Consider the following 26721-nt stretch of genomic DNA (forward strand, 5'->3'; position numbering starts at 1 on the left):
TCATGTGAACTTCAATTTAACCTCCTAGCTAGAAATTAACAACGCATGCGTTGTACGTGTACTGGTTATTTAAAGAAAAATAATGTCAGCAATGAAAGTGAAAATACGGTAAATCAATTGATTACCGATTCGTTCCACATAAAATCATTCTTAAAAGGTTAAAAACAATGAGAAACATATATTTTTAACCTATAAAATAAAATCAAACAGACCTATAAAAGTGCAATTGCACGTGTTTAATCTATTCATATGTTTATTTATGTTTACATCGCTTACATGGTCATCTGAGGTCATATCGATAGTTAATTAGATTAAAAAATCACACAAAACGAACCTACATATTATCTACCCCATGCTCTGTATACTGTTTATTTTAGACTGTTGATAGTTTTGAAAAAATTACATTGTTATAAATCAAATATGTGAATTTGAGTCAAAACGGTGACCATGAATTTAACAGCTAGTGCCCCTATAATAAAAGGTGAAGCAGTCTGAACTATGAAAACAATTTAAAACTAATTTTACTATAATTTTAGTTTAAAAGACCATGTTAATGTGTCTGGTTTTTTTGTTCACATATCGTTGTCAATGGAATGGAATTTAGTGCGGCTGTTTTACAGGAAAGATGGCTCTAAACCATGTATTATCCACCGTTTTCTACTTATCAAAATGCCTGTACCTAGTTAGTTGTTTTTCATTCTTTTGAAATGTTTTGAGTTTTTGTTTTTGACATTTGATTAGGAACTTTCCGTTTTGAATATGCCTCGGATTCGGTATTTTTGTGTTTTCACTTTTTTACTGCTAGGCTGTTTATATCGCCTGTCGTCCGATTAAACTGATTCAAATGATCTAAGTCGACTTGAGAAGTTCAGAGGTGTGCCTTTTACAGTGGACCTTAGATTTCCAGAGATAGATTGATGATGATGTGTGGATTTTTAAGTCCGGCTATCCTGTTGGATATTGCGGACTGTAGTAACCTATTTTATAGACTGGAGTCTGTTGGTCTTTTTGCCTTCATTTTACCCCGACTGCGTTGGTGTTGCTGGTACGGAGTATCTGGTCGTGATAGAGATAGATTGGACACAGTGGGAAACTGATGATGCAACTGTTCGGAAATATCTAAAATTTATTAGAGGTTGTTATTATGAATTTAGTCGATAAACATATGAGATGTATGATTAATCAACAACCACCAACCCTTGATCTGTCGTTAGTAAATGATGGCAGCAAATTGTTGCAAATTATTTTAAATAATCCACATGGGTCTTCTTATCATTGCTTTAAAAAAAAATTAACTGTAACTGTTATATTAATTATGACTCAAGTCTACGTACACTTCAGAATTTCAACTACTTTCAATGAGTTTATGTTAAATTAAGAGCGAAGTTATATCAAATAAACCTGGAATCAGAAATATATAACAAAAAGAGTCAAAACTAACTGCGAAACGAAGTGCGATATGTAATGAAAGCTATTATAGTGGTTACCCGATATGTCATATAACTGAAGATGATAAAACATTTTAGTCTAACCAATAAATTTTTTAAGTATTGAAAAGGCTTGTGAGACAGATAAAAGTGCAGTACTCGAATAGCCGTAATCAATTACGTAAAAATCATAACAAAAATAATGAGTTCCAAGGCAAATAAAAAATTAGACAACTCCGAGGAAAATTTCAAACGGAAAGTCCATAATCAAATGGCAAAATTAAAATCTCAACACATCAAACGAACGAATAACAACTGATATATACCTGACTTGATACATGCATTTTCTGTAGAAAATGGTGGATTAAACCTGGTTTAACGCTAGATTATTCTCTCACTCGTATGGCAGTCGCATCAACTTCAATTATATTGACAACGATGTGTGAACAAGATAAACAGACACAAAAGGTTAAAATGTCAAAAATATGGGTACAGCTGTCAGCTTTATGTTATAATCTTAATCACTATAAAAATTAAAAAAACAAATATGTAACAAAGAAGCCAAAAAAAGGCATATAGTCAAAGCATATTAGCAAAAATGAAAGACAAGAATATAATAATTTATGATACAACATAGCACAATGACGGGATGTATAAGTACAGAGCCACGTTATATGTTCCGAAAAAACACAAAAAGTCATAATAACAAAGCACATTAGCAAAAATGCAAGACAAGGCTACAAAATTTATCATAGAAAAATAACACAATGACGGGATGTATACAGAATCACGTCAAATGGATATCAACAAAACCAGACTAAACAGTACAAGTAATATTCATAAAGACAAATAAAACAATACTACAACACATTATTAAGATGATAAACAACGTCAGTACACTCACACTACATCTTCCTATATCTATAAACTATATTTCAAGACCATCGCTTTTTCCCGGTATTTGTGAAGTTGATACGGAATATTTATCAACAAGGTCTTGGTACCTTCCGATGAACTTTGGTTCATCAATTTTCTGCTAAGGCACTTGTGAAGGTGCAAGCTCTTGAATACCGAACAAACGAAATATGTATATCCCATATGCAGATGAAATATCTGAAAGTAAGTATATATCCATAACTAGGATCTATAACACAAAACAAAAATATGTTGCCAACTTACTCCTTAGTTATAATCATACATTTACAAGGCTAGAATCATTAGTTTATCTGTTCGGTGAAATGGAAAAAAATAAAAGATAAAAATTGTAAATATGACCAGCTCAATGTGATTGTTTTTTTTTAAATATGTCGAACCGTTTTAGAGTAATTGCCCTAACAGTTTTTCACTATTGCTTTAAAAGTATTTATTAAATTTGTTAAATGTGTAATTGCCAAAAAAAAAAGAAGAAATAGTTAACCTTAAATTGGAAAAAATGTAGCCTCTCGTTTTAGCTAAACTTTTTAATGTAAAAAAAAATAAGCAAAAAAAAATATATCTATAGTGAAATTTTCCGAAAAATCTGCCAACTGTTTTGAGATTCATATTCAATATTTTATTTAAGTCTCACCACATTCAATTACATATCTTGACACAATAAAATATTCATACGGGTACATAACAAATTCACGTATAACAACAAACTTTAAATTCCGATTGAAGTTGCCAATCTTAAAAGATTTATGAGAGACTGTACAATCAATACTATTAAAAAACAATAAGATATTGTGCATATTATATATAATATATATTTGCTTAAATTATGAATATCATTATAATACAGCATAATCAACTATATATTTTCTGATTAAAATGCTATAGCAGGTTCTGGCGACACTTTCTAAAACTTTGTCATTATTGAATAAAAAATCAACTTTTCATTATTTAACAAAATGTTAAAATCCACATTAAAATGTTCAACCTCATAAAACAATATATGTCTAAGATCTTCATAAAGTAGACATTCTAATAAAAACATGTTGCACGCATAAACGAATGTTGAAAACAAATGTTGAAAACGAATGTCGAATGTTGAAAATCGAATGTTGAAAACGAATGTTGAATGTTGAAAACGAATGTTGAAAGTTCAAAATCGAATGTTGAATGTTGAAAACGAATGTTGGAAGTTGAATGGATACAAAACAAAAAAATACAAAAAAAGTTGAATGAATGTTGCATGTTGAATATTGAAATCAAATGTTGAATGTTGAAATCGAATGTTAAATGTTGAAAATGGAAACAAGAAAAAAAAATTTAAAAAAATTGAATGTTGAATATTGTGGAATCGAATATTAAATGTTGAAAATGGAAAAAATTAAAAAAAAATTGAATATTGAATGTTGAATATTGAAATCGAATGTTGAATGTTGAATGTTGAAAATGGATACAAGAGAAGAAAAATATTGAAATCGAATGTTGAATGTTGAAATTGAATGTTGAATATTGAAATCGAATGTTGAATGCTGAAATCGAATGTTAAATGTTGAAAATGGAAACAAGAACAAAAAAATGAATGATGAATGTTGAATATTGAAATCGAATGTTGAATGTTGAAATTGAATGTTGAATGTTGAAAATGGATACAAGAAAAAAAAAATTTTTTTGGCAACTGTCGATTTTAAATTTGTAAGTATACAGAGAAAATGCATACAAGTCGGATAAAAAACCAGAAAATACCATGACTAAAAGGAAATAATTGATTCAAGCCACAATGTTGTTTATATTGTAGTTGGTTATGAAACATGTTCGAATGAACAAAATAACCGACCAAAAACAATCATTACTGGAAGTGCTTGTAACCAATCATATGAAAGGAATTCCAATGACCCAAATAAAATTAATATTGTACCGGTGTACACTTATATTTGTCCATGAGGAATGAAAAAATCCAAAATTAATAATACTTTATACCTTTTCTTTTTACGATAAACTACAAAATAATTATAATATATTTGAAAAATGAAATCAGTACACAAGAATGAATATAGTTACAAAGCACAACAAGAACAGTTATTCCCATATACAGACAAAGATGTTTATCTAAGTTCGTGATAATCAACCAACTGAAAAGTCAGCACAAATGACTTTAACTGACGTTTCATCTTTATGAACTTTTACCGGTTTATGGATTAATTGAAACTCCAAAAATCCTCCAGCCGAGAGATTAGCGCTGTTTCGAGTTTAATTACCGTCAAAACTTTTCTGACAATTGATAAAATGGTGTAATTGCATCAACTAACAGATTCCTTATCGTTTGCTAATAAGGATGTCGTCTGCTGATGAAATCAGAGTCATTTAAGCCCTTGAGCAATTTCTTTTTCTTCATGATCGAATAACTTAAAGACAATCTTCTTAAACACGTCATTAATGATTTTAGATAATTCAAGATCAGGAAATCGGAAGTGACAAATATTTCGGCTTGAAAATTGCATAAACATGGCTTCTCTGGCTCCAAATTGACACTTGTCACGATTGTAATCTCATTGACACAGGAAAATTATCCAATGTAGTGAGAAATTAGATCAACTCATCGGCTACTAAATAGGCTATTATCTCTTGTCTGGTGTTTGTGGGTTTTCGTACCATTTAAGTAATGATTCAATTAATTCTTGGAATCTTCAGCATTTATATAGAAATCAATTAACAACTCACGGAATCCGTTTTATTTTTTTCAAATGTAAATAAATGTTGAACGTAGGTTTTAAGACAAAAACAAAAATACTATTAATTTGGACTTTTTGTACGATTCACGTAAACAATTAACATTTGGTGTTGTTGATTGTTTTGGTTTTGTTGATTGTTTTTGTTGTTGTTGATTGTTTTGTTGTTGTTGATTATTTTTGTTGTTGTTGATTGTTTTGGTGTTGTTGATTGTTTTGGTGTTGTTAATTGTTTTGGTGTTGTTGATTGTTTTGATATGTGTATGTGCTGCATCACTTATTTTAGTTTATGTCTGATTAGTACAGAAATCTTTCATATATTTTGAGTGTATCGTATTGGCGAGTATATGTCCTATCATGCTTAAGCATAGTGTTTTATGTGCTTGTTGATTGTTTGAATATGTGTATTTGGGAATATTACATAAGAAAGGGTTTTCAGTTTTAGTTGATTCTTTCAGTATGCGCTTGTGTAGGTAAGCAAATATATGTGGGGTTATGCTGACTTATTCTTCAACAGTTACGGTACTTTTTTATCTTCGGATTTCAAATGTTTGGCTTTGAGCGTTCCTGATAAAGGTAAATCCAGAAAAGCGCTTCGGGCGCAAGAAATTATTAAACGTGTTGTTTTCAATTTTTTATTGAGAGATTTTGAAAAGAAATTTCCAAAACAAGGATTTGAGACAGAACATTTTTAGTGATGTAGAAGTAAATTGATTAATATCAGATCTTGATGATGATTGTGTATGATAGAATTGGATATTTTTTCTTGTTTGTACAAGAAGGTTTTGTTTATTATACACAAGTCTTCAATGCCATAGAATCAATGACTGAGTGTTGCATAAATTTTTTGGACGCATTGACACATTAATGTGGCAAACCATTATTTGACGCATTGATACAATAATGTTGCATACCATTATTTGACATATCGACACAATAATTTTGTATACCATCAGTTGACGCATCGAAACGATAATGTTACTCTTTTTTTTTTTTAGAAAATGACAGTTGTTATCTTATAGTTCGTTTCTCTGTGTGTTGTATTGTCGTTTTGGTTTTTTGTTACACTTTAGTGTTTTTGTTGTTTATTGTTTTCCTTTAAAAGTTGATGTGTTTATCTCGGTTTTATTTTTTAAGCGGGGTTCGTTTTCTCTGAATCGATTTAAGACTTTCGAACAGCGGTATACTTCTGTTGCCTTATTTAGGAGTTCATATTTACTTTTCATAATCAAACTGCACTTTGCATATATATAACGGAACCAGATAAAATAGCCATATAAAACTCCAAGGAAAATTCAAAGTAGATATTCCTTTGGCAAAACCAAAAGCTACAATGCGTGAAAATAACAAACAGACATCATAGGTAAAAATGTCAAAAATAGGGCTACATCAGTCAACATGGTAATATACCTGGGACTATATTAATATGAGTAGGTATGATAGTCACAGGATAATCACTATAAAACGAACAAATGTGTCAACAAGGAAAAACAAAATGACATACAGACATAGCACACAAGCAAAAATAGATTACAAGAATACAAAATAAAAAGACATTGGAACAACAAGACATTGGCGATATAAGTAGGTATCGAGCTACGCCAAAAGGATATTACCAAAATGGACTAAACAGTAGAGATGAATAATTTACAATGACAAATAAAAGATAACGGTATCCCTTATTTGGATTATAAACAACATCAGTACCAAGAAAACTGTCATGCAAGTGAATGATTAGGTAGCCATAAAACCAGGTTTAGCCAACAATTAATAAACAAATTATAATTAAAGTGCTTTGTGTAGATTCAAAACCAAACCCCATGCAATTGCTCTGAAACCCTCTAATTTGTATCATTCTAATATTTTACCTCCTTTGTGTAAATAGTTTTTTTAATATTTAATACAAACAAAGGTAAAACATGCGATAATGATCCAAAATATTTTTTCTATAAAAATTTTTTCCATAAATCATAGTCACTTTTGGCCTGGTTTTCGAAAGTGTCCTAAGATACGTCGTAGGATTTACTTTAGGACAATTTTTATGACCATCTGATGACTATCAATTAATAATTTATTGAATGTAAATCAAAGCTAGTCTAAAATAGACATACCTATGATGCTCTTTTGACTGTCTAGGTAAACTTTTTAAATTTAGTTTTTAAAATAATATTTTTTTTTTTTAATAAAAATACATTTAAACTGAAAAATATAGATAAAATAATTCTAATATTTTTTTCGCTCAATATAATGAACATGAAACTATATATGAAAAAACAAATTAATCGTAAACTTAGCGTTTATGCATTATCATGTCTTTTCAAAATTATATGAGAGTTTGGTGCTTCCAATTGTTGAATATGGTGCTGGTATTTGGGGTTGCAAAAATTTTTCTTTTATAAATGCCATCCATAATAAAGCTTGCAGATTTTTCTTGGAGTGGGTAAATATACTCCAAATGCTGCAGTTGCAGGGGATATGGGGTGGATATCTATCTTTCAAAAACAATGGCAATGCTTAATTCGACTATGGTGCCGTTTGAACAATATGAGTTCTGAGCGTTTAAACAGAAAAATTTTCATATGGGCAGACATTATGAGTATAAAAAAATAAGCGTATAAAAAATTGGAATTTTTATGTAAGGAAAACGTTTTCTGAGTATAATGCAGAACATTTGTGTATCATTACAGATTATGTTGATAGTACCTCAGTTGTCAATACTGTTATGTCTAAAATGTTTAGTAAATATGTTGAACAGTGGCAAGGCAATTTACAATCAGAGAAAGCTTTATCTGGTAAAGTTGGTAACAAACTTCGTACATATAATCTATTTAAGAACAGTTTTGAAATGGAAACTTATTGTAAAATTCCAATGCCATTTTCGCAAAGGAGTTCTTTTGCCAAATTTCGATGTGGTGTAGCACCACTAAGAATAGAAACGGGAAGATTTGAAAAATTAATTTTAAAAGATCGAGTATGTGATAATTGTATGAATATTTTAGAAGATGAAGCCCATGTTATTTTATCGTGTCCTTTGTATGATGATTTTAGAACAAAATTATTTGATGAAGCAACACATTTTAATAGTGATTTTATGTCTCATGATGATAAACAGAAATTAGTGTTTTTATTTACAGATAATAATATGATTCGTAGCTGTGCCAAAGCCTGTAATCTTATTTCAAATAGACGTAGAAATGTTTTATACTGTAAATAATGTTAATGTCAATATGTTTTATAATAGATGCATTCTTTATATAATTTTTAATGTGGTAGTCTCTTGTAATTCTGTACAGAATGGCCCTCTTTTTATATTTATATATTTTTACATTTAATGTAATGTTGTATTATATATTATTGAGAGATGAGACTTAAATAAAATATTGAATTGAATTGAATTGTATTCATGAAGTGTTATTTTGATTGTTAACTGTTTAAGATTCGTAAATCAAGTACCCGCTTAACGAAATATCCGTGCACAAACGTTTTTTATAATGTTCTATATAAGATAAGAAATAAGAATGATGTATGTTTGTCATTCAAAGAAAGAAAAAAGATTCAAAATTTTACGTCGCAGGAGATTTTGACCAAGTAGAGAAGAACAAATATTTCCGAATTAGCCGACTGAGCAACACAACTATTGTTGTAAATCTAATGAACATGAAAATAAACACGAAAAGAAGCAGTAATTTTTATTTTTTCGAGTATGGTCTTGAGAAATGACGATAGTCCCTGGGAAGGGGACGATGAATGGCTGACCGGTGTTAGGAGAAAGTAATATCTCTTGCACGTAAATGACACCCTTGTAAATTTCGGGAAAAGGCAGGCTAATGCTGATACAAAGTGAAAGTTGCAATAACTTGTTTTCAATCCACTATATAAATAAATATAAACTTAAGAACCGGTAATAAAAATTGTAGTTGATAATTATTAGACCATCACAATTCATGTTGCGAGGTGTTCTAAGATTACGACGAAAGATATGATATATCGTTACTTTGGACACTTTCGAAAACATATCTAACTAAGACTACCATAAAACTTGTCTTAGTTATAAGATACTTCCGAAAACCAGTCTCTTGAATTTCTAGCAATAACGGTTGAAAACTGTGAGAAAAGGGTAAACTACAATATACTATTTTGTCCATAGATTTTATCTTTTTATTGCAAGGTTGTTAAATGTTAAAGTACCGTTATGTCCCGAACCGATACTATTCGAAGTCTCTCGATTCATCATTCTCCGTTGATAATTTAGTTGAACACCAATAGAATGAAACATAAAAGTCAGTTTTATCGAACGATAAGCAACTAATGAAGGATGAAAATTATGCCACCTTGAACCGTACCATAATAGCAATAAGATATATCATTCATTCAAATCGCCATGATGTACGGCAATCATGGAATGATAAGGTCAATTTTTCTCCCTTAACTTGATATACTAAAAGATTTAGATCATTCAACAAATATTTGTTCATTTTCAAGTTTAATATAGCAATTTCAATATTAAGAAGACATTCTGCATTTTGAAGTATACAAAACAAAGTAAAAATAAACAAATGAGACAATAAATACAAACCAGAGCATGGTCAGAACAACAGCCACAAAAACACTTCATAGAAAACTTCAAGATAAAGCAACATGAACCCAACCAAATACCGAGATTAAAATGTTTGATTGCGTTCAATAGTGCATTAAATACGACTTACACTTATCTGAAGCAAATTGTATAATACTTAAACTTAAAGGGAGCTTACCAGCGAAAGCCTACAACTGGACATCAAGAAACTGTCATTGGACTTAATGGGGATGTCGATTTAATTGGTTTTTGGCGAGAACAATCCTTTACTTTCAACATAAATCGACAGAACGTATTTTCATCTCGCACGTTTTCCCTGTGTCCTGGATTTAACGTATCTAAAAGCAAAAGAAAATTGTGCACTTAGTGCTTTTTGGTTTCCCCTAGGGACAAAATCCAAATATTAACTGCTATATAAAATGAAAGGAGATTATGCTAAGATCTTTATTGATGTCGTTGTGGAGAATCTTTAAGCTGTTTAAGGGTAAATTATTGGAGAGTGAACGATACTCTTAAGAGATCTACTTGATTAAATTTAGATACTGAGGATAAAGGAAGCTAATGTAAAAAGTCTCTTAAAATGTGTTTGATAGACATCAGACTAACTAGGATGTTGTAAGAGTAATAAGAAACCCCCAGTGCATAATTAAATAATCAGGAACAAATTCAAATAATTATGCATTTACATTCCGCTTACAAAAAAAGACATGAAATTAATGTAAAATATTTATTTATTTATTTACAGCATTATTTATTTATTTATTTATTTATCAATTTAATTTACTTTAATATTTTATTTTAATCATTTTTTTTTCATTCTTGCTTAGTTCTCTGATACTAGCCATGCCTATAATTATTCTATGAATACAAGATACTTTGAAGTTCTCATATTAGATGGAAATAATTCAAGGAATTAATGTGCTATAGGAAATTATTCGAATTATAAAAGTAGTATTAACCTAAGATTAATTGATTATAAATTCGGATGATGAACAAGTGAATAGTACGATGTTTTCTCAATCTTAAACTAATGGTTGTGTTTCTTTTTTTTTTTATTTAAAGTGGTTATATAGAGACTATTGCATGATTCTAAGTAAGGATTGGGTGGTTCCTACTGATACAAAACACAATATTAGTTAGTTTTTTTAAATGCTAAATAAGTTTAAACACATTTCTGCTTTTTAGAATTATCAATTCATCTGAATTAATGAGCCATTGGTGCTTCTATTATTATCATATTTGATAGATATTTAGTTTGTTTGGATGCATTATTCCAAGGGGTTATGAAGGTTTAAGTGTTGTTGAAGCACGAATCAAGGTAGATAATTAAAACCAATCTTGTGTCAGATGAAAAAGACAGCATGTTAAGAGGACGAATGAAAAATAATTTTACTTTTATTCGGGTTTAGTTTTCTGTAATTAGTTTTCTGTAATTAGTTAATACTTCAGTTTCATTATGTATATCTCTTTCATATTCATTTGTTAAAATTTACTGTTTGCAATAGCATGAATTGTTCTATATAATAAGAATGTTCTTATCCTGGGCATACAAACAATGCCGTATTTGGCAAAACCTTTTCAACTTTTGATCTTCAGTGCTGTACAACTTTGTACTTTTTTCACTTTCGATCTTTTATATCTGGGCGTCACTGGTGAGTCTTGTGTGGACAAGACGCGTTTTTGGCGTATTGAATTTTAAACCTGATGCTTTTTGTTTTCTATTAATCATGCTTTTCTTTGTCTAATATGTTCTCCTTTTTATTTGTATTGTAGTACTGTAATATTATGTTGTCATTTCAATGTTCTATTTAACTGTGCCATTAAAGTGCGAGGTTTGGCATGCCATAAAACCAGGTTCAACCCACCACTTTTATTCCCCTTTAAAAGTGTCCTGTACCAAGTCAGGAAGATGGCCATTGTAATAATATTGTTCGTTTCTGTGTGTGTTGCATTTTAACGTTGATTCGTTTGTGTTTTCTCTTATTTTTGAGATATTGAGATAAGACGTGGCACGGTACTTGTCTATCCCAAATTCATGTATTTGGTTTTGATGTTATATTTGTTGTTCTCGTGGTGTTTTGTCTGTTGCTTTGTCCGTTTCTGTGTGTGTTGCGTTTCGGTGTTGTGTCGTTGTTCTCTTATATTTAATGCGTTTCCCTCGGTTTTAGTTTGTTACCCCGATTTTGTTTTTTGTCCATGGATTTATGAGTTTTGAACAGCGGTATACTACTGTTGCCTTTATTTATCAACAAGACTCTTTCTTCAAAGTCAATATGAATATTAAATTTTAAATATAACATGTTTGAAACGCATTTCTGGATAAGCCTTAATCGGAAACGCTAAATCTCAAATATTTTGAAGCCCCGTTTGACACAATTTGTCGTTGGTTTAAATATTTATGTTTGATCTTCACCTATTTGAAAAAGGCTTAATTGGATAAAAATGATGATAATTTTTTTCGGAAATTCGGTGTGGGAATAGAATGAACACATAGAGGACTATTGTTTCCGTTAAGAAATGGTTACAGCTCATTCAGGGATTTTAGATTAAAGGTGCAAAAGTGTTTGGACCGAAATTTGCTTTAGTGTTTGGAGCGCATATATTCATGCGTTACAGGTAGAACAAAAAGCGCAAACGTCCGATTGCAATACTTGATCACCGATACTTATAAATTCTTATAACGGTCAGTTTGCTCTTGACGTGACTCCGTATTAGTGCGTTTAGCTATCGGGTTTCTGACTTTTCCGTTCCTGATGCGGATGGGTACAGAAGTACGGTTCGACTCACTCAGTTTTTAAAGTGCTTTCATTTTGTTTTACTTTTGTACAACTGTATTTCTAATAGTAATACTAGTAAGTTTACATAACTTTAATTTAATCAGGGAAGTGCATATGGAACTTATTTACAATATCGTATGTAATATTAACGACATAAGCTCTTTTGTTTGCGTCTTTATCAAATTTATGTGTATGACATTTTTTTTTAAATTTTAGTCATTTGTGTGTATGTCTGTATGTTTTATCTTCTGGTTCCCAATTATATGGAAAGTGTACATTAGATTATAATTTGCAAAACTGCATGTGCTGGTGCCGCCTACCAACTATAAAACTATTTTTATTATTTCGTTATTGTCATGTTAAAGTGTATGTTATTTAAAGTTTGAGTCATTTGTGTAGGTTAGTCTCTGGTTTATGTTTAAACTGTTTTGTTTGATGTTTAAATCAAAGTCCTTTTTGTATGCCTGTGATGTATGTTTACACATGTTCGGCTGCTGAATCCCAATGTTACAAATTAAATCTATTTGGGTATGCACTGCCAATTTTGTCAATTAAACAGAAGTAGGTAAAACTGTAACATAGTGAGAGGGTTAGCTAGCAATAAAAAAACAGATTTACCCAGACGATTTCACCAATTTTGTTTATATAGACGAGCGTTTCATTTTGTCAGATGTGATGAACTTCCCCCTTTAGAATTTCACTTTGAGTAAGTTTTTTGTAAGTATTTTTTTCCTTTGATTTCCCCTTTTTGAATTTACATTGCAGTTAGGTAATTTTTAATGTATTTTTTTTCTGTCGATATAACAAGTGAAAGCCGCGGTATTACCACGTGTATTTAGACAACAAAATTGAGTCGCGAAAATAGATTGAAATCATAATTATAGCTAGTTTGTGGTGTTCAACAAACTAATTAGGAAAATAATTCGTAAAGTATATATATTTACAGATAACAATTTATATATTAATAATGATCATTTACTGTAACGACTCATATCAAAGGAACTAAAGTGACAAGATTTGCCAATAATTACCAATGACAATAGATCTTTATCTCAATTCTATTATCAATTGCACACATAAAGGTGTAACAATCTGTATACCTGGATATTCAATCAAAAGTAAGCAGCTGTATTTTACCTGATCACTCAGATTTATGGTGTAAATAATTAGAATAGCCATATGCATTTAGCACCTAATTTGACGTTACAAGAATTTAATTCACCTGTTCTCATTATATTTATGATCAGAAAGAGGAAAATAAATTGTTAGTAATGAGATGGATATTTTGTTACAGCCGTACAAATTACAAATTAAATTTGATACATTTCTATAATAATTGCCAACAACAGATTGTTAACAAAGTGATAAACAGTTTATGGTGATGAAAACTAATGAAACCGACAACTCGTGCAGTATACAGAAGAAGTAAAGGATAATCAATACATATAATTGAGTGGAAAATTATATAGCTTGTAAATATTAAAAACCTTCATTTATAATCAGAATGCTAAATACGACAATTTTTTAATGTGAAAGTACTCATTTAGAATCTTTAAATTCCACGCATTGGTATAATTTGTTTATGTTACAGGGTAAGATACTTACAAAAATTATACCAAATTGTCTTCGAAATAAGCTCCAAGAGCGCTGGAAACCATAGATAACAGTTTTCTATTAAAATATAAATCAAAGCTTAATTTGGAATTAAAAAAATACATTTGAGGAAACAAAATATTTGTGGAATGAAAATATTGGTTTGTTAATTGTTTTACATTTTTAAAAGCTTGTCGTAATACTTATTATTTCATGAAGAGTTAACTGTCCACCAAATAAGCCATTGAAGAAATGACCGTCTGTCATCAGGTGTACGCCTGAGACCAAAAGCTCGAGAAGCCAATATAACATAAAATAAAATTATGTAAACATCAAAACTGCCATGATCACAATTGAAGTCATACCAACCATGATAGTGTTAACTTTGCCTTATGGAAGCTTATTGCAATATATAAGGTTGATTACCAAACATACTTTTTAAAGATAACGGTTCTTCTTTACAACATACAAATAAGCGTATCCATTAGGATACACCTTCAATCGGAACTGATGGTGTTTAAACTATGACAAAGCTTTAAAATGTATTGTCACAATCAAAATAAATTGAAAACAACGCTTTATAAATTTTATGCTTTTGAAGCCATTTTCTCAATTTTCCTTCAGCATGAACGCTCAAAGCCGAACATTTTAAAGCCAATGATGTATTAGAACCGAAACAGTTGAAGAGTTATAGTCAGGAAATTGGCCATTGTTATGTTATAGTTCGTTTCTATGTGTGCTAAATTTTAGTGTTGTGTTTTTGTTGTGTCTTAGTTCTCCTCTTATATTTGATGCGCTTCCATCAGTTTAAGTTTGTAACCCGGATTTGTTTTCAATCGATTTAGGAATTTAGAACAGCGGTATACTACTGTTGCCTTTATAAATGAAATAAATTACCTGAAATAATAGCCAAATCCAAATAAGATCGCTTAGCTAGAGCTAGTTAAAAATCCGTGTTTCACAATTATTTCTAAATCTACGATCATCAATTTTATTAAGGAAAATAAGGATTTTCTTATCCCAGGCATAGATTACCTTAGCCGTATTTGGCACAACTTTTTTGAAATTTTTGGATCCTCAATGCTCTTCAAATTTGTACTTGTTCGGCTTTATAAATATTTTGATATGAGCGTCACGGATGAGTCTTCTAAAGACAAAACGCGCGTCTGGCGTACTAAATTATAACCCTGGTACCTTTGATAACTATTATTGTCATTTAACATGTAAAGTATGATTATGGCAATACAAATTTTAACAAAAAACAACAAACAACAAAATAACAATAGTTTATGTGAAAGATTTTAACTGATTTAATCATTAAAAACGACCCGATTCAAGCTCAAATATGAAAAATCTACCAAATATGCCAAAACTTGTCACTTTTCGGATGCTTTTTGTCAAAAATGAAAGTGGCCGCATCCGTGTTCATCCTCAACCTTTATATATGTTATGTATTATCATAAAATACAAATTACATTTCATTATTAAGGATGAACACGAATGCGGCCACTTTCGTTTTACACGAAAACCGTCTAAAATTTAACTAAAATGCTAGAATTGTGAAGATTTCAGTAATTTAGCATGACTTCATGGTGTTTGTACCCGATATATGTGTATTGTATTGTCAAAAACAGCCCATATTTATGTAGCAGAAGCATTCCACTGTCCAATAAATAACTAAAGGTTTACATTTTAACAATTTTGTAGAACTGCTATACTTTGGGGCCAAAAAGGGGTCTTACTGGACCTACTCCTTTACCATGCATATATCACTTAAGAGCTTATCGTGAATTAAATTTTCCCTTTTTGAATGGTGATGTTCTTCTGGCTTTCATTTTTTGGTCCTCAGTGCTGTTCAACTTTGTACTTGTTTTGGCTTCCGGACTTTTTTCATCTTGGGGTCGCTGGTTGATCTTGTGTGGACGAAACGCATGCCTGGTGTATTAAATTTTAAACCTGATATCTTTTGTAAGCTATTATTTGTGTGTTTCTCTGTCCTATATGTTCTCCCATTTATTTATATTGTAGTCCTGTCATGTAATGTTATTATCTTAATGTTATATTTAACATTTCCATAAAAGCGGGAGGTTTGGCATGCCATAAAACCAGTTACAACTCACCATTTTTTTCTTTCTTAAAATGTCCTGTACCAAGTCCGGAAAATTGCCATTGTTATATTATAGTTTTTTCTGGGTGTGTTACGTTTTAATGTTGTATTTCTGTTGTGTCGTAGCTCTCCTCTGATATTTGGTGCGTTTCCCTCAGTGTTAGTTTGTTACCCAGATTTTTTTTTTTTCAATCGATTTATGAATTTAGAACAGCCGTATACTACAATTGCCTTTATTTACGATGTGCATATATACTCATCATAAATACCAGATTTAATTACGCCAGTCGCTCGTTTTGTCTATTAAAGACTCGAATCAAAGCTAAAAAAAGGCTAAATAAAGGACGGAGCTGAAGAGCATTGTGGACCAAAAATTCCTATAAGTAATAAGTGCAATATGAAAAAAAACCCAAGAAAATAACTATAGATAACTGTTCATGAGGTATTGTATGAAAACCAAAAAATATTGAAAGATAAAGTTTTTGTTATGATACTTACAGATCTGAAATAAACTTTTCCACAGAAATATTTACGTTTGTAAGAAAGTATAACGAATTTTAAACAAACAAAGTAGAATATAAAACTATTGATTAAGCCGGGAACTTTAGATATGATTCATGTAAACTTATTGGTTCTTTGGATAAACTCTTCTTTAAATGTTGTTTTTATTAGTACAAAATGTATTTAGCCTGATTTCGTTTTTGAAAATTGAAAACTTTACTAAAAATATCTCGCTATATATGTACAGTTATGAAAAATCTTGATATGTTTTGGCATTGCAAATTTTGTAAAATGCAACTATCACAGAATATAAACATAAGATCTGTTTTCCTTATCAGATCCCCTTGTTTCATTAGCAAATAACACAGAGATGAATCGTAGCGTCATTGTTGTATCGCTAAGAGACATTGTTCACAACTAGAAGTGAAATAAAATATTTAAAGTTGGAAAAAATAAGTTTTGATTGGCTTTAAACTAGCTTCACATAACTGCAAGTACTCCTCTTATTTGAGTGTTTTTGTCTATAGTTTTTTTGTTAGGTGTCTTGTGTTTCGTACCAATCTTTCAAGTCAACTGAAACTTATCTTGACAGTGTGTTCTTTTATTGTGTTGTTACACCACTTTCCCATGTAAGAAGGAGGGTTGAGAGTATAGCAAACACGTCAACCTCGCCTCATTCTTTATGTTCCTGTCCTAAATCAGGGGACTTTATATCATTGGTTGTAGTTGGTTCATTGCGGTCATGTTTGTTTTTCTGTAAGTTGTTTTGTTTTACATTATTAAATCTGTAAGTTTTCTGATTTGAATTGTTTCGCATTGTTAATGTCTAGGCCTTATAAAGCCGACAATAAGATGTTTTTGGAAAAAAAATTGTGCATTATTGAAGGCCCGTTGTCACTTCATTCATGATAGATAATTGTCTCATGAGCAATCATACCACTACTCCATACTGCAAAGTTGTTACCACCATAACTGCTATATCTTTTAAAAATACCTGGTCCCGCTCGTAAAAAAATACAACCGAATACTTTAAATAGTATATCATATATGAAAACAATCCACCGCAAAACCAAACTTTTCAGTTTAACTAAATGCGTTACCTTAATGTTGGAAAATGAAAAAAATGAATTTTGACCACAAATACATATAACTGAATGCAATACCAGCGTGACTATCGAATGCATAGTTGATAAACAGTCCGGAACTTCCTTAAATCTGACATGTGAATATATATTTTCGAAAACCTGAAATTAAACATAAATAAACCATGATAATTAGAAATATAAATATAAAAAACACATCAAAATTTCCCTTTATGCACATTATACAGATGATTGTCGTGGAACTTTATCCTGAATTGGTGACGTTATATTTAATTTATTTTTATTTATTTTTTATAAATTACACTGTGATGCGTATCACTCAACCTATATATAGTGAAGGACTTATATGTCACCGTACGGCTTTCGACAATGAGAACGTTTGTTTCTAAAATTATGATAATTTGTTTGAAACAACAATGATAAGTATTTTTAATAATAGTTATAATTTGGTGATGATGATTATAATAAATTTATCAAGTTATTTGATAATGATGATATTTATAACAATAGTGTTGTATTTTGACAATTATTCAAATAAAGAATTTTTGTTTCAATATACTGGGGTAAAACGCAGATGTGCACTACATTAAATCAAGAAATGGAATATTCAAAGATACAATTCCTTGATAAAAAAAATATCAGCGACTAAACGAAATAATTATATGCAGATTAAGATGTGGTATGAGTGCCAATGAGACAACTCTACATCCAAGTCACAATTTATAAAAGTTAACCATTATTAGTCAAAGTACGGTATGTCTATTTACAAATATTTAAAAAAAATACCTACCGATTAACTATTTATTTTTTATAATCTTTTCATTTGAAGATATCAATTTTTGTTTATATTTAAAAAAAAAAATGCACATATTAGTCATTTGTTGCCTAACGATAAAAATCTTCAACGAATTTAAAAGAGGTTTTATAAAGAATCGTTGAATATTTAGTCAACCAAATTCTAATTGATTAACATTAACATTTTTGTTTCCAATTGTGAAACGGATTATTATCCTAATTATATCTAATAGATAACTTTATACATTAACGATTTTCTATGTCACACTGACTTTTCGAGTTTCCAAACAAGAGACACATCGACAAAACGTGTGTTACAGACTCGGTAACAATGCTAAACACCCCGGGTTACCATAATGGTACAAGATATTTTGTGCGATATTGTGTGTATAAATAGAGTAATTTGACACATCAGTGAACGAGCGATCGTTCTTAATCGTAGCGGAATTGGGACATCCTGGGGCTATGTCACTTAATTTTATGCGAATCGCTTAAATCTTCACTTTTTCATTTAGCAGGTGAAGTCAAACATTAGTCGTTCAAAAGTTTAATCCTTTAAATGATAAAGATTTCGTTTCCACCTTTCTGCTAGCATTTATCAACTCAATAATGAAGAGAACGAAGACAATTATAATGATTCAATCTAAACAATTTGGCTATCAGCTGGAGAGCTTTGGTACACCGTTTTTTAATTCTAACTTGTAGTATTTTCACCATCTAAAACTGATTTTCTAAGCAATAAAAATCTCATGAAGCATACAAGCGACAAAGAACAAAATTTCAACACTGGATAAAACCATAATTATTGTATCTTGTTTCCTCCAATAGCTTAGGAGATACGAAGTTGAGTCTGTAATTATTGATGGTTTGGGCGGAGTTAAGTTATTAGAATCGCTTTAGACACGCTTTAGGTCTGATTATAAAGTTAAGGAATATGAGCCCCTGCATTGTTAAAACAAGATGTTATCGGTAATCGCTAATAGTGAATTTAAATGTATGTAGTTTTCACTAATTGTACGTCAGTCAACTACTCGAAGCAATTTCTCCGCACTAACCATACACACCACAGTGTTTGTCAAAAACACAAGTAATTTATTTATTGAGTAGAATTATTTGTTTTGTATTTATAAAAATTCAAAACGTTAAGAAAAGTTCATCATAGTGCCATAGCAGAAAGTGTTATTGTAAATCAACAAAAAAAACTTTGAAAATCATGTCTGAAAGCGAAAAACCAAGGGAGACCGGAAAATCGTTTAGCATAAGTAGCATACTGGACAATAGTGATGAAAACAGTAAAAAGGAGAGTTCGAATGCTCCAGCAATTGTTTCAAAATTAGATTTTCCAGACAATCCAGCTAAAAATGTTTTATCTGGACCACAGCAATGTTTTTTGAATCCACTATCTACATGGTACCAATGGTATGCTGCCGGCCATCAGATGTTACAACACTTCCAACAAGAAACCTATCAACGTAAGTAACATTTATTTGTCTACTAGTATTTAATTTTATTTATTCAACTATCTATCAATTTTTAAATATCTAATTTTAAGTATCTATTTATTCATGTAACTATCAATGATTATTTTAATTTCTAATAATTTTATTAATTATTGATTCATCTTTTAATTGATAAAATTTATTCATTTATTTTATTTTATTTTATTTTATTTTTTTACTTATTTATCTTTTTTATTACTTTTTTTTATTTTTTATTTGTTTGTTTGTTTATTTAATAGGTAATATATTTATTTATTTATTCATTTATCTATCTATTTATTCATTTATTTATTTGTTTGTTTGTTTGTTTGTTTGTTTGTTTGTTTGTTTTATAATTTGTTTGTTTGTTCTATTTAATGTATCTACTCTTTCAAATTGTTGGCATTTGAATAAGCCTAAAACATATCTAGATAATGTCGGTATATTGTTATTTTTATAAATTATTTGAATTAATAAAACATTTTGGTAATAAGTTTGAATTTTTATTGAAATTATATATCAAAGTGCACCATAGTTGAAAGAGTAATTTGACTTAAACGAATCTAATTGATATACTAGTATAAATAATGAGACATTATGCATAGCTCTGTTTCTTGTCCGTCTATTGTTTTATTTTTCTGTCCTTTTCGGTTTTATTAGCTCTTCTAAGTTTGGAATGGGTTTTGTCGAAATGGGCACTTGGTGCATTAATCTTGTAGCTGTTAATGTTATTATCGTGCAGTAATTGATATTGCATCACACGAAACATATTTTAGCATGAATTTGGAATATTTTTGGAATTATCTAGGTTTTACAGAATTTAATTTTTGACTTTTCTATCACTTTTCTCAGACACCGAAACATAATCATTTGAATTTATTTTCATTTTGATTATAAATTTTATAAAAGTGAAAGTACTGAAAATGTGCTACGATTCTTTTATATAAATAAAAAAAACATGAAACATTGTATTTTAAATATCGTTTTATACAGATTGCGATATTGCATGACTATTACATGCGAAATACAAATAACTCATAAAAAAATAATTAATTGATCAAACTTGACATATGAAGTTCAATTGTTATAATAAATCAAAGAGTTCGCCTTTAAGATATTTATTTATATTTTTCAATTTTATCTGAAAATACAATAAAACAAAATATATATACGTTCCGTGTTCAAGATCGTACTTTGACCTATACATGCTATAATAGTTAACTTTTACAAATTGTGACTTGGATGAAAGGTTGTCTCATTGGCACTCATACCACATCTTCTTATATCTATCTGTTGACAAGAGTCGCCGATTTTGGCTGTGTCTGCGGTGTATGTTTTGAATATATTTTTTTACTATACAATAAATTTAACATATAAGCAGACGCTATACTATAGTTAGTTACCATAGACTATTTTACTCATCCTATATTTAGGACTTCAATCATGTTAACTATCTTGTTATGATTGAATTTCGAGACATATATGCTAATAGCAAAAAGCATAAGGATGCTTTATTTCAATATGAAATTTGACGGTAAATACAGTGCGTATAAAGTGGTATTAGGACTACAATTGTGTACACTTCCTATAAATAAACTAAAAGGCATTACTATAATATATATATATATATATATATGTTCCGTGTTGAATACCGTACTTTGACCTATAATGGTTTACTTTTATAAATTGTGACTTGGATGGAGAGTTGTCTCATTGGCACTCATACCACATCTTCCTATATCTATGGCAGGTTTGGAAAAGCGTTACTAGTTTGGTAAATATGTGTACTAATGTTATTTCAATGCCAATGCAATTCTTTTCTAAAATAACATTAAAAGAAGTTATTAAAACAGTTCTAAAAATGAAAAAGCAAAATCGGTCTTAAGTTGGCTTTGCCTCAAGGAGGTGTAACCTAAAATACAGAACATACACATGTGATATAATCGAGTTAATTCTTACCCAGCTCTTCTTAGATAGACATAATTTATTAATTTTGATACTAGAGTTTAGAGCTTAAGCTAAATTTAATATTGTCGATTCATGAGATATAAATCCTAGTGTTTATAAGTTTGCTATTACTATTCCGTTCTCGTGTTTTATAATTACTAACCACTTGTTTTAAAATAAATTTCTTTTTGTTTAATTCCCTTTATTTGCCAAAAAAAAGTAACTTGTTGGTTCGCCAAAAAACGATTCTTTCGAATATTTAAAGCAACACATGAAATCGATATTTCTCAATATTCTTTTGTTCATTTGCATTGAATGCCATTACCCTTAATGGAAGAAATGTTAAACCAAAAACCTCGAGTTTCCGGGTCCTCTTCAAATATTGCGTCTTGCAAATTATAACAAACGTCGTGATTCGTTGGTTAACTGAACATCATATATCACAAAATTTACATATGATTTTTTTTCTGAATGAAGTAAGCATAAATAGTGCAATAATGATATCATAGAATGTCTGTTGTATATTCTTATCCATTTCTCTATCTAAAAGAAGAATGTGTACATGTTTTTGTGGTGTAAAAGACAAAGGAAAATATTTTAATAATTTGATACATCTTGAACGAGTTTTTTTACAGATATTTTCTTACTTCTATTTCATTATAATAATTTCACAATTAATCGTTAACTTGTGTGAATAATTGGAACAACGAATTATTTCTCTATGGTTTAGATACGATTTTATCTATAAAAAAAAATCGTGAGGACTACGCGGTCAAACTTTAATACTAAGACATAGAATGATAACATGATGAAATGATTTAGATATGCATTTTTAGAGGAATGTTACCCACATTCAAGTCCAAAAATAATATATATTGATAAAAATTTAAAACTATCTTAATATATAAACTTTTAGTACCACAATTGATTATGAATTATTTTCAACCAAAATTTTGAGGTAACAAAATAAAACCTTATTAACTAACCCTTGTCCTTTGAAGGTTTGTAGTATTTAATTGTGCTTAATATCCAGTGGCAAATATTTAAAGCATATTGAGAACGACAGCAAATTAACAATTAATAGAATGTATAGAATTTTTGACTTGTAACATGCATTTTTTAACGCTAGAAATATGTGCCACTCTCACGTCAACGGTCTTAGAATAAAAAATCCCCATTTTTGCCCTACGAAAGAGTTTAATGGGAGGAAACAGTTTTAGTAAATTAATCAGACTTTTTAATACAGTTCTCTTTTCTTTTCGCTTTTTAAATTTACTTTGCATTGTTAATTTTGCCCGGTGACATGCTCGATCCGATTTAAAACTTCGTTTTATACTGAAAATTGTAATCCATACATTATATAGCAATTTGAAGAAATGCATAAAAATTATGTTTCTGCAAACGAAAACATTTTATATTAACGTCGAAGAGAATGCAACCATTCTTGAAAAAGATGAGTAATTGACGAACAACAAATTAATTGACCACATTTTTATAACTTGCTACAATTACTTTTTACAAAACGATACATAGGGAAGTTATTATTAACGTTTTGTGAACACACAATTGCTAAATGCGATAAATCAGGCTTGTTCAAAGTATGTAAGGTTTTTGTTGGTATTTAGTTGGAATAATCTCCGTCATATAATTCTTTTTATAAAAAAAAATAAACAGCAAAAAACTTTAAATCTTTTTTTAATAAAACGTTAATGGCTGGTGGCGCAAAGCATTGAACTGAAACAATCTTAACGTATTATTCTTTCATTACCCTTTGAAAACAATAAACCTCTAAATAGAAATTAAACAGTCATAGTATAAAAGAAATTTAGGCTTTTAAGAGATAGAAAGAACTTGATGCATGTGTCACAAGGATTTGCGACATACCGTTACAAATTGAGTGTTTTCATTAAAACCTACAAATCTTATTTGATAGTTATTCATTTGAATAATTTTCCTCTTTGACTAATAATACCACACATAGTGGAGTAGCTCTTAAGTCAATAAATTGCTCTTAAAATATGCTTCAAACTGTCAAGAGGGAGATGAAGCCTAAATGACTATTACACTCACATAATTCACTCAAAAGCCACTTCAACTCTTTTGTGCGTTTATGTACAATCCTCTTATTTTTGATGAATATGGCGAATTAATCACGGATCACAAAATTTATATCTCTTGAATATCAGGTCGACATGCGACTGGGAATTCACCAGCGTAAAGTCGACATCATCTTAACATCTCATTAGCCGCCAGATGATTTTTATTGAAAAGATAATGACAGTGATTTGGAATTCTAAACAAAAACAAAATGAATTGATAGAAAGGAAAGAAAAACGAAGCCGAGCTTCCACTAGCATGTTAAACTATTGTTACAAGAGGACCACAGGAAATAAATTTCTATTGTCGTTTTTCTTTAATTTGAAAATGACACCAGTATTAGAAATAAACAAAATCAATTAAATTTGTAATATAAATCTTAAAACATGTTATAAACGTTTGACAAAACAGAATTTGATATTAATGTTATTATTTCTTCCTTTCGAAGTGATTAAAATCTTGGAAAACACTATAATTAATTTCTATCTAACCAAAATTTAAGTTACAATATAGTGAATGATAAATGATAGAAATTCTTAATGCTCATGCATAGATGTAAAGCGTTTAGTTTCAACATCGAAGAGTTCATAAGAACCAGCCATTAAATAACCAACTGCAATAATGTATGAAAGTATAAAAAGAAAACCACTCGAAATATTCATTTCAGTTTGTTGTGATCTTGTATTTTAGAATTAATCTTAAACAAAACACATTTGAAAACTACTAAATTTCAATATATTTTAGATATCAGAGAATGTAAAAAATTACGTCAAAAGCAATGTCAAAACAACCCCCTCAAGTATATATAGATATATATAGTGCCCGCATCTTTGTTATTTCACGTCAGCACCAATGTGCTGAATTTAAAATTTAAAAAAAAAAGATGAAAAAAAAAGTAAAATAAACAAAAGAAAAACTGAGTTCCTTTAACTCTTTCAGGTTTTTTATGCAATTTCTTCGGTATGTCACTTGTGCAGGGATTGCTTGAAAATGAACAACACACTTCAAAAGCTTCAATTATTAATGTCTTTTGATTAAACTCTGCTGGTTCAATGGTCGTGTCTTCTGGTTTGGTGAAAATATTTGATATATCCAGTACATGTATTACAATATGGCAATTTCTGGTTTGTGCCTGTTCCAAGTCAGGAATATGACACTGTTTGTGCTTGAGCATTTGTTTGCTCGTTGTTGAAGGCCACACAGTGAACTTGATTGTTGCTTACATCCGTGTCATTTTGTCTTTGGTTGCAATCATATCATATTTTCATACATTTATATATAGTAACTATAATACATATGTTTATTTTGTATTTTCAGATTCATTGGGACTTGGTATGAAACCTGGGACACATGATAAAGATTTAACGTCTTTTCCTTTCAAAAGATCTCGTAGCCCGGATAAGTGCATCACGCATGACAAAGATACAAAAGAAGACGATTCAGTGTCTGTTGATCATGACGATGAAATATGCTGCGACGGGTCAGACGATGGTCAAAAGCACGATGATTCAATGTCTGACTTAAATGACGACGACAGAAAGAACAGACGAAAGAAAAAGACCAGGACAGTATTTTCCCGAAGTCAAGTTTTTCAGTTAGAATCAACGTTTGATATGAAACGTTATCTGTCAAGTTCAGAGAGAGCAGGATTGGCATCTTCTTTACAACTTACAGAAACACAAGTCAAAATATGGTTTCAGAATCGTCGAAATAAATGGAAGCGTCAGATTTCGGCCGAACTAGAAGCAGCAAATATGTCACATGTTGCAAATTCGCATAGATTTATTCGAGTACCTGTGCTGTACCACGAAACACAAGATTCTGCGCAAGTTCCGGAAGCAAACAGAAGTTGTCTTAGTACGTCATTACCACATGTGAACTATTGTGAACCATTATATTTGTCTGCTGGTTTCTCACAGATGAACCCATCCGTTCGTTCATCAATGTCGGGCATTGTATGAAAAAGACTATGTATTGTTTTTGTAAATTCCGTAATAATTTAACGTTTCTGTTGTGATTTTTCGAATGTTTTATAGAAAAAAGTTTTAAGCTTAGAAGTGTTTAATTTTGAGCTTAGAAATTTTATATTTGTAACGATAATTTCGTCTTCAAATATATAATGGAGACTTTAATGTGACTCATAAAACAAGTTCTTAAGAAGATATTTACACAATGTGTATGCTAAATATATTAACTCGGGATTCATTATTTTATTCCTTATCATTCAACTGTTGTGCAATATTTTTTTATTTAATTAAAATTGTTAATTGTTATATTCTATTTCATTGCATTATTGTTCCTATTTTAGTCTTCAGAAGAATAGATACATAGACACACATATAGATAGACGAATTAGAGTAATAATCTTCAAGGCCTGTGGTTGTTTTATTGTCTGTGAAGTTTGTTCTCTGGTTTTATTTTTTTTCGCATACAAAATTCTATATTAATTTGTTGTTTCTCCCACCTGATTGGTTTTGCTGCTGGTATACTCTCGGTACTCAAGGGTAACATGCGGGCCGGGGGAAGCAAGGTCTTCAATATATATGATTTAAATGATATATTCATTTTATTTATTTATTTCCAGTTTACAGCATTATGTTTAGTTGTCCTGAAAAACAATTTTGCCACCGTTAACCTTAAACCGATTTAATCGTACTACTAGTA

The 26721-nt window shown here is 30.0% G+C and overlaps 1 protein-coding gene across 1 annotated transcript; it reads left to right on the plus strand.

Annotated features, from left to right (window-relative positions):
• Window positions 1–19442: 19442 nt before the first annotated feature.
• On the plus strand, window positions 19443–26288 carry LOC134713838 (homeobox protein HMX3-like). Its single transcript, XM_063575112.1, has 2 exons — window positions 19443–20007; window positions 25375–26288. The coding sequence occupies exons 1-2, from the start codon at window positions 19749–19751 to the stop codon at window positions 26016–26018; spliced, it is 903 nt and encodes a 300-aa protein (XP_063431182.1). The 5' UTR covers window positions 19443–19748; the 3' UTR covers window positions 26019–26288.
• The last annotated feature ends 433 nt before the right edge of the window (window positions 26289–26721 follow it).

The sequence above is a fragment of the Mytilus trossulus genome, chromosome 4 (genome assembly GCF_036588685.1).
Source record: "Mytilus trossulus isolate FHL-02 chromosome 4, PNRI_Mtr1.1.1.hap1, whole genome shotgun sequence".
Lineage (NCBI taxonomy): Eukaryota > Metazoa > Mollusca > Bivalvia > Mytilida > Mytilidae > Mytilus > Mytilus trossulus.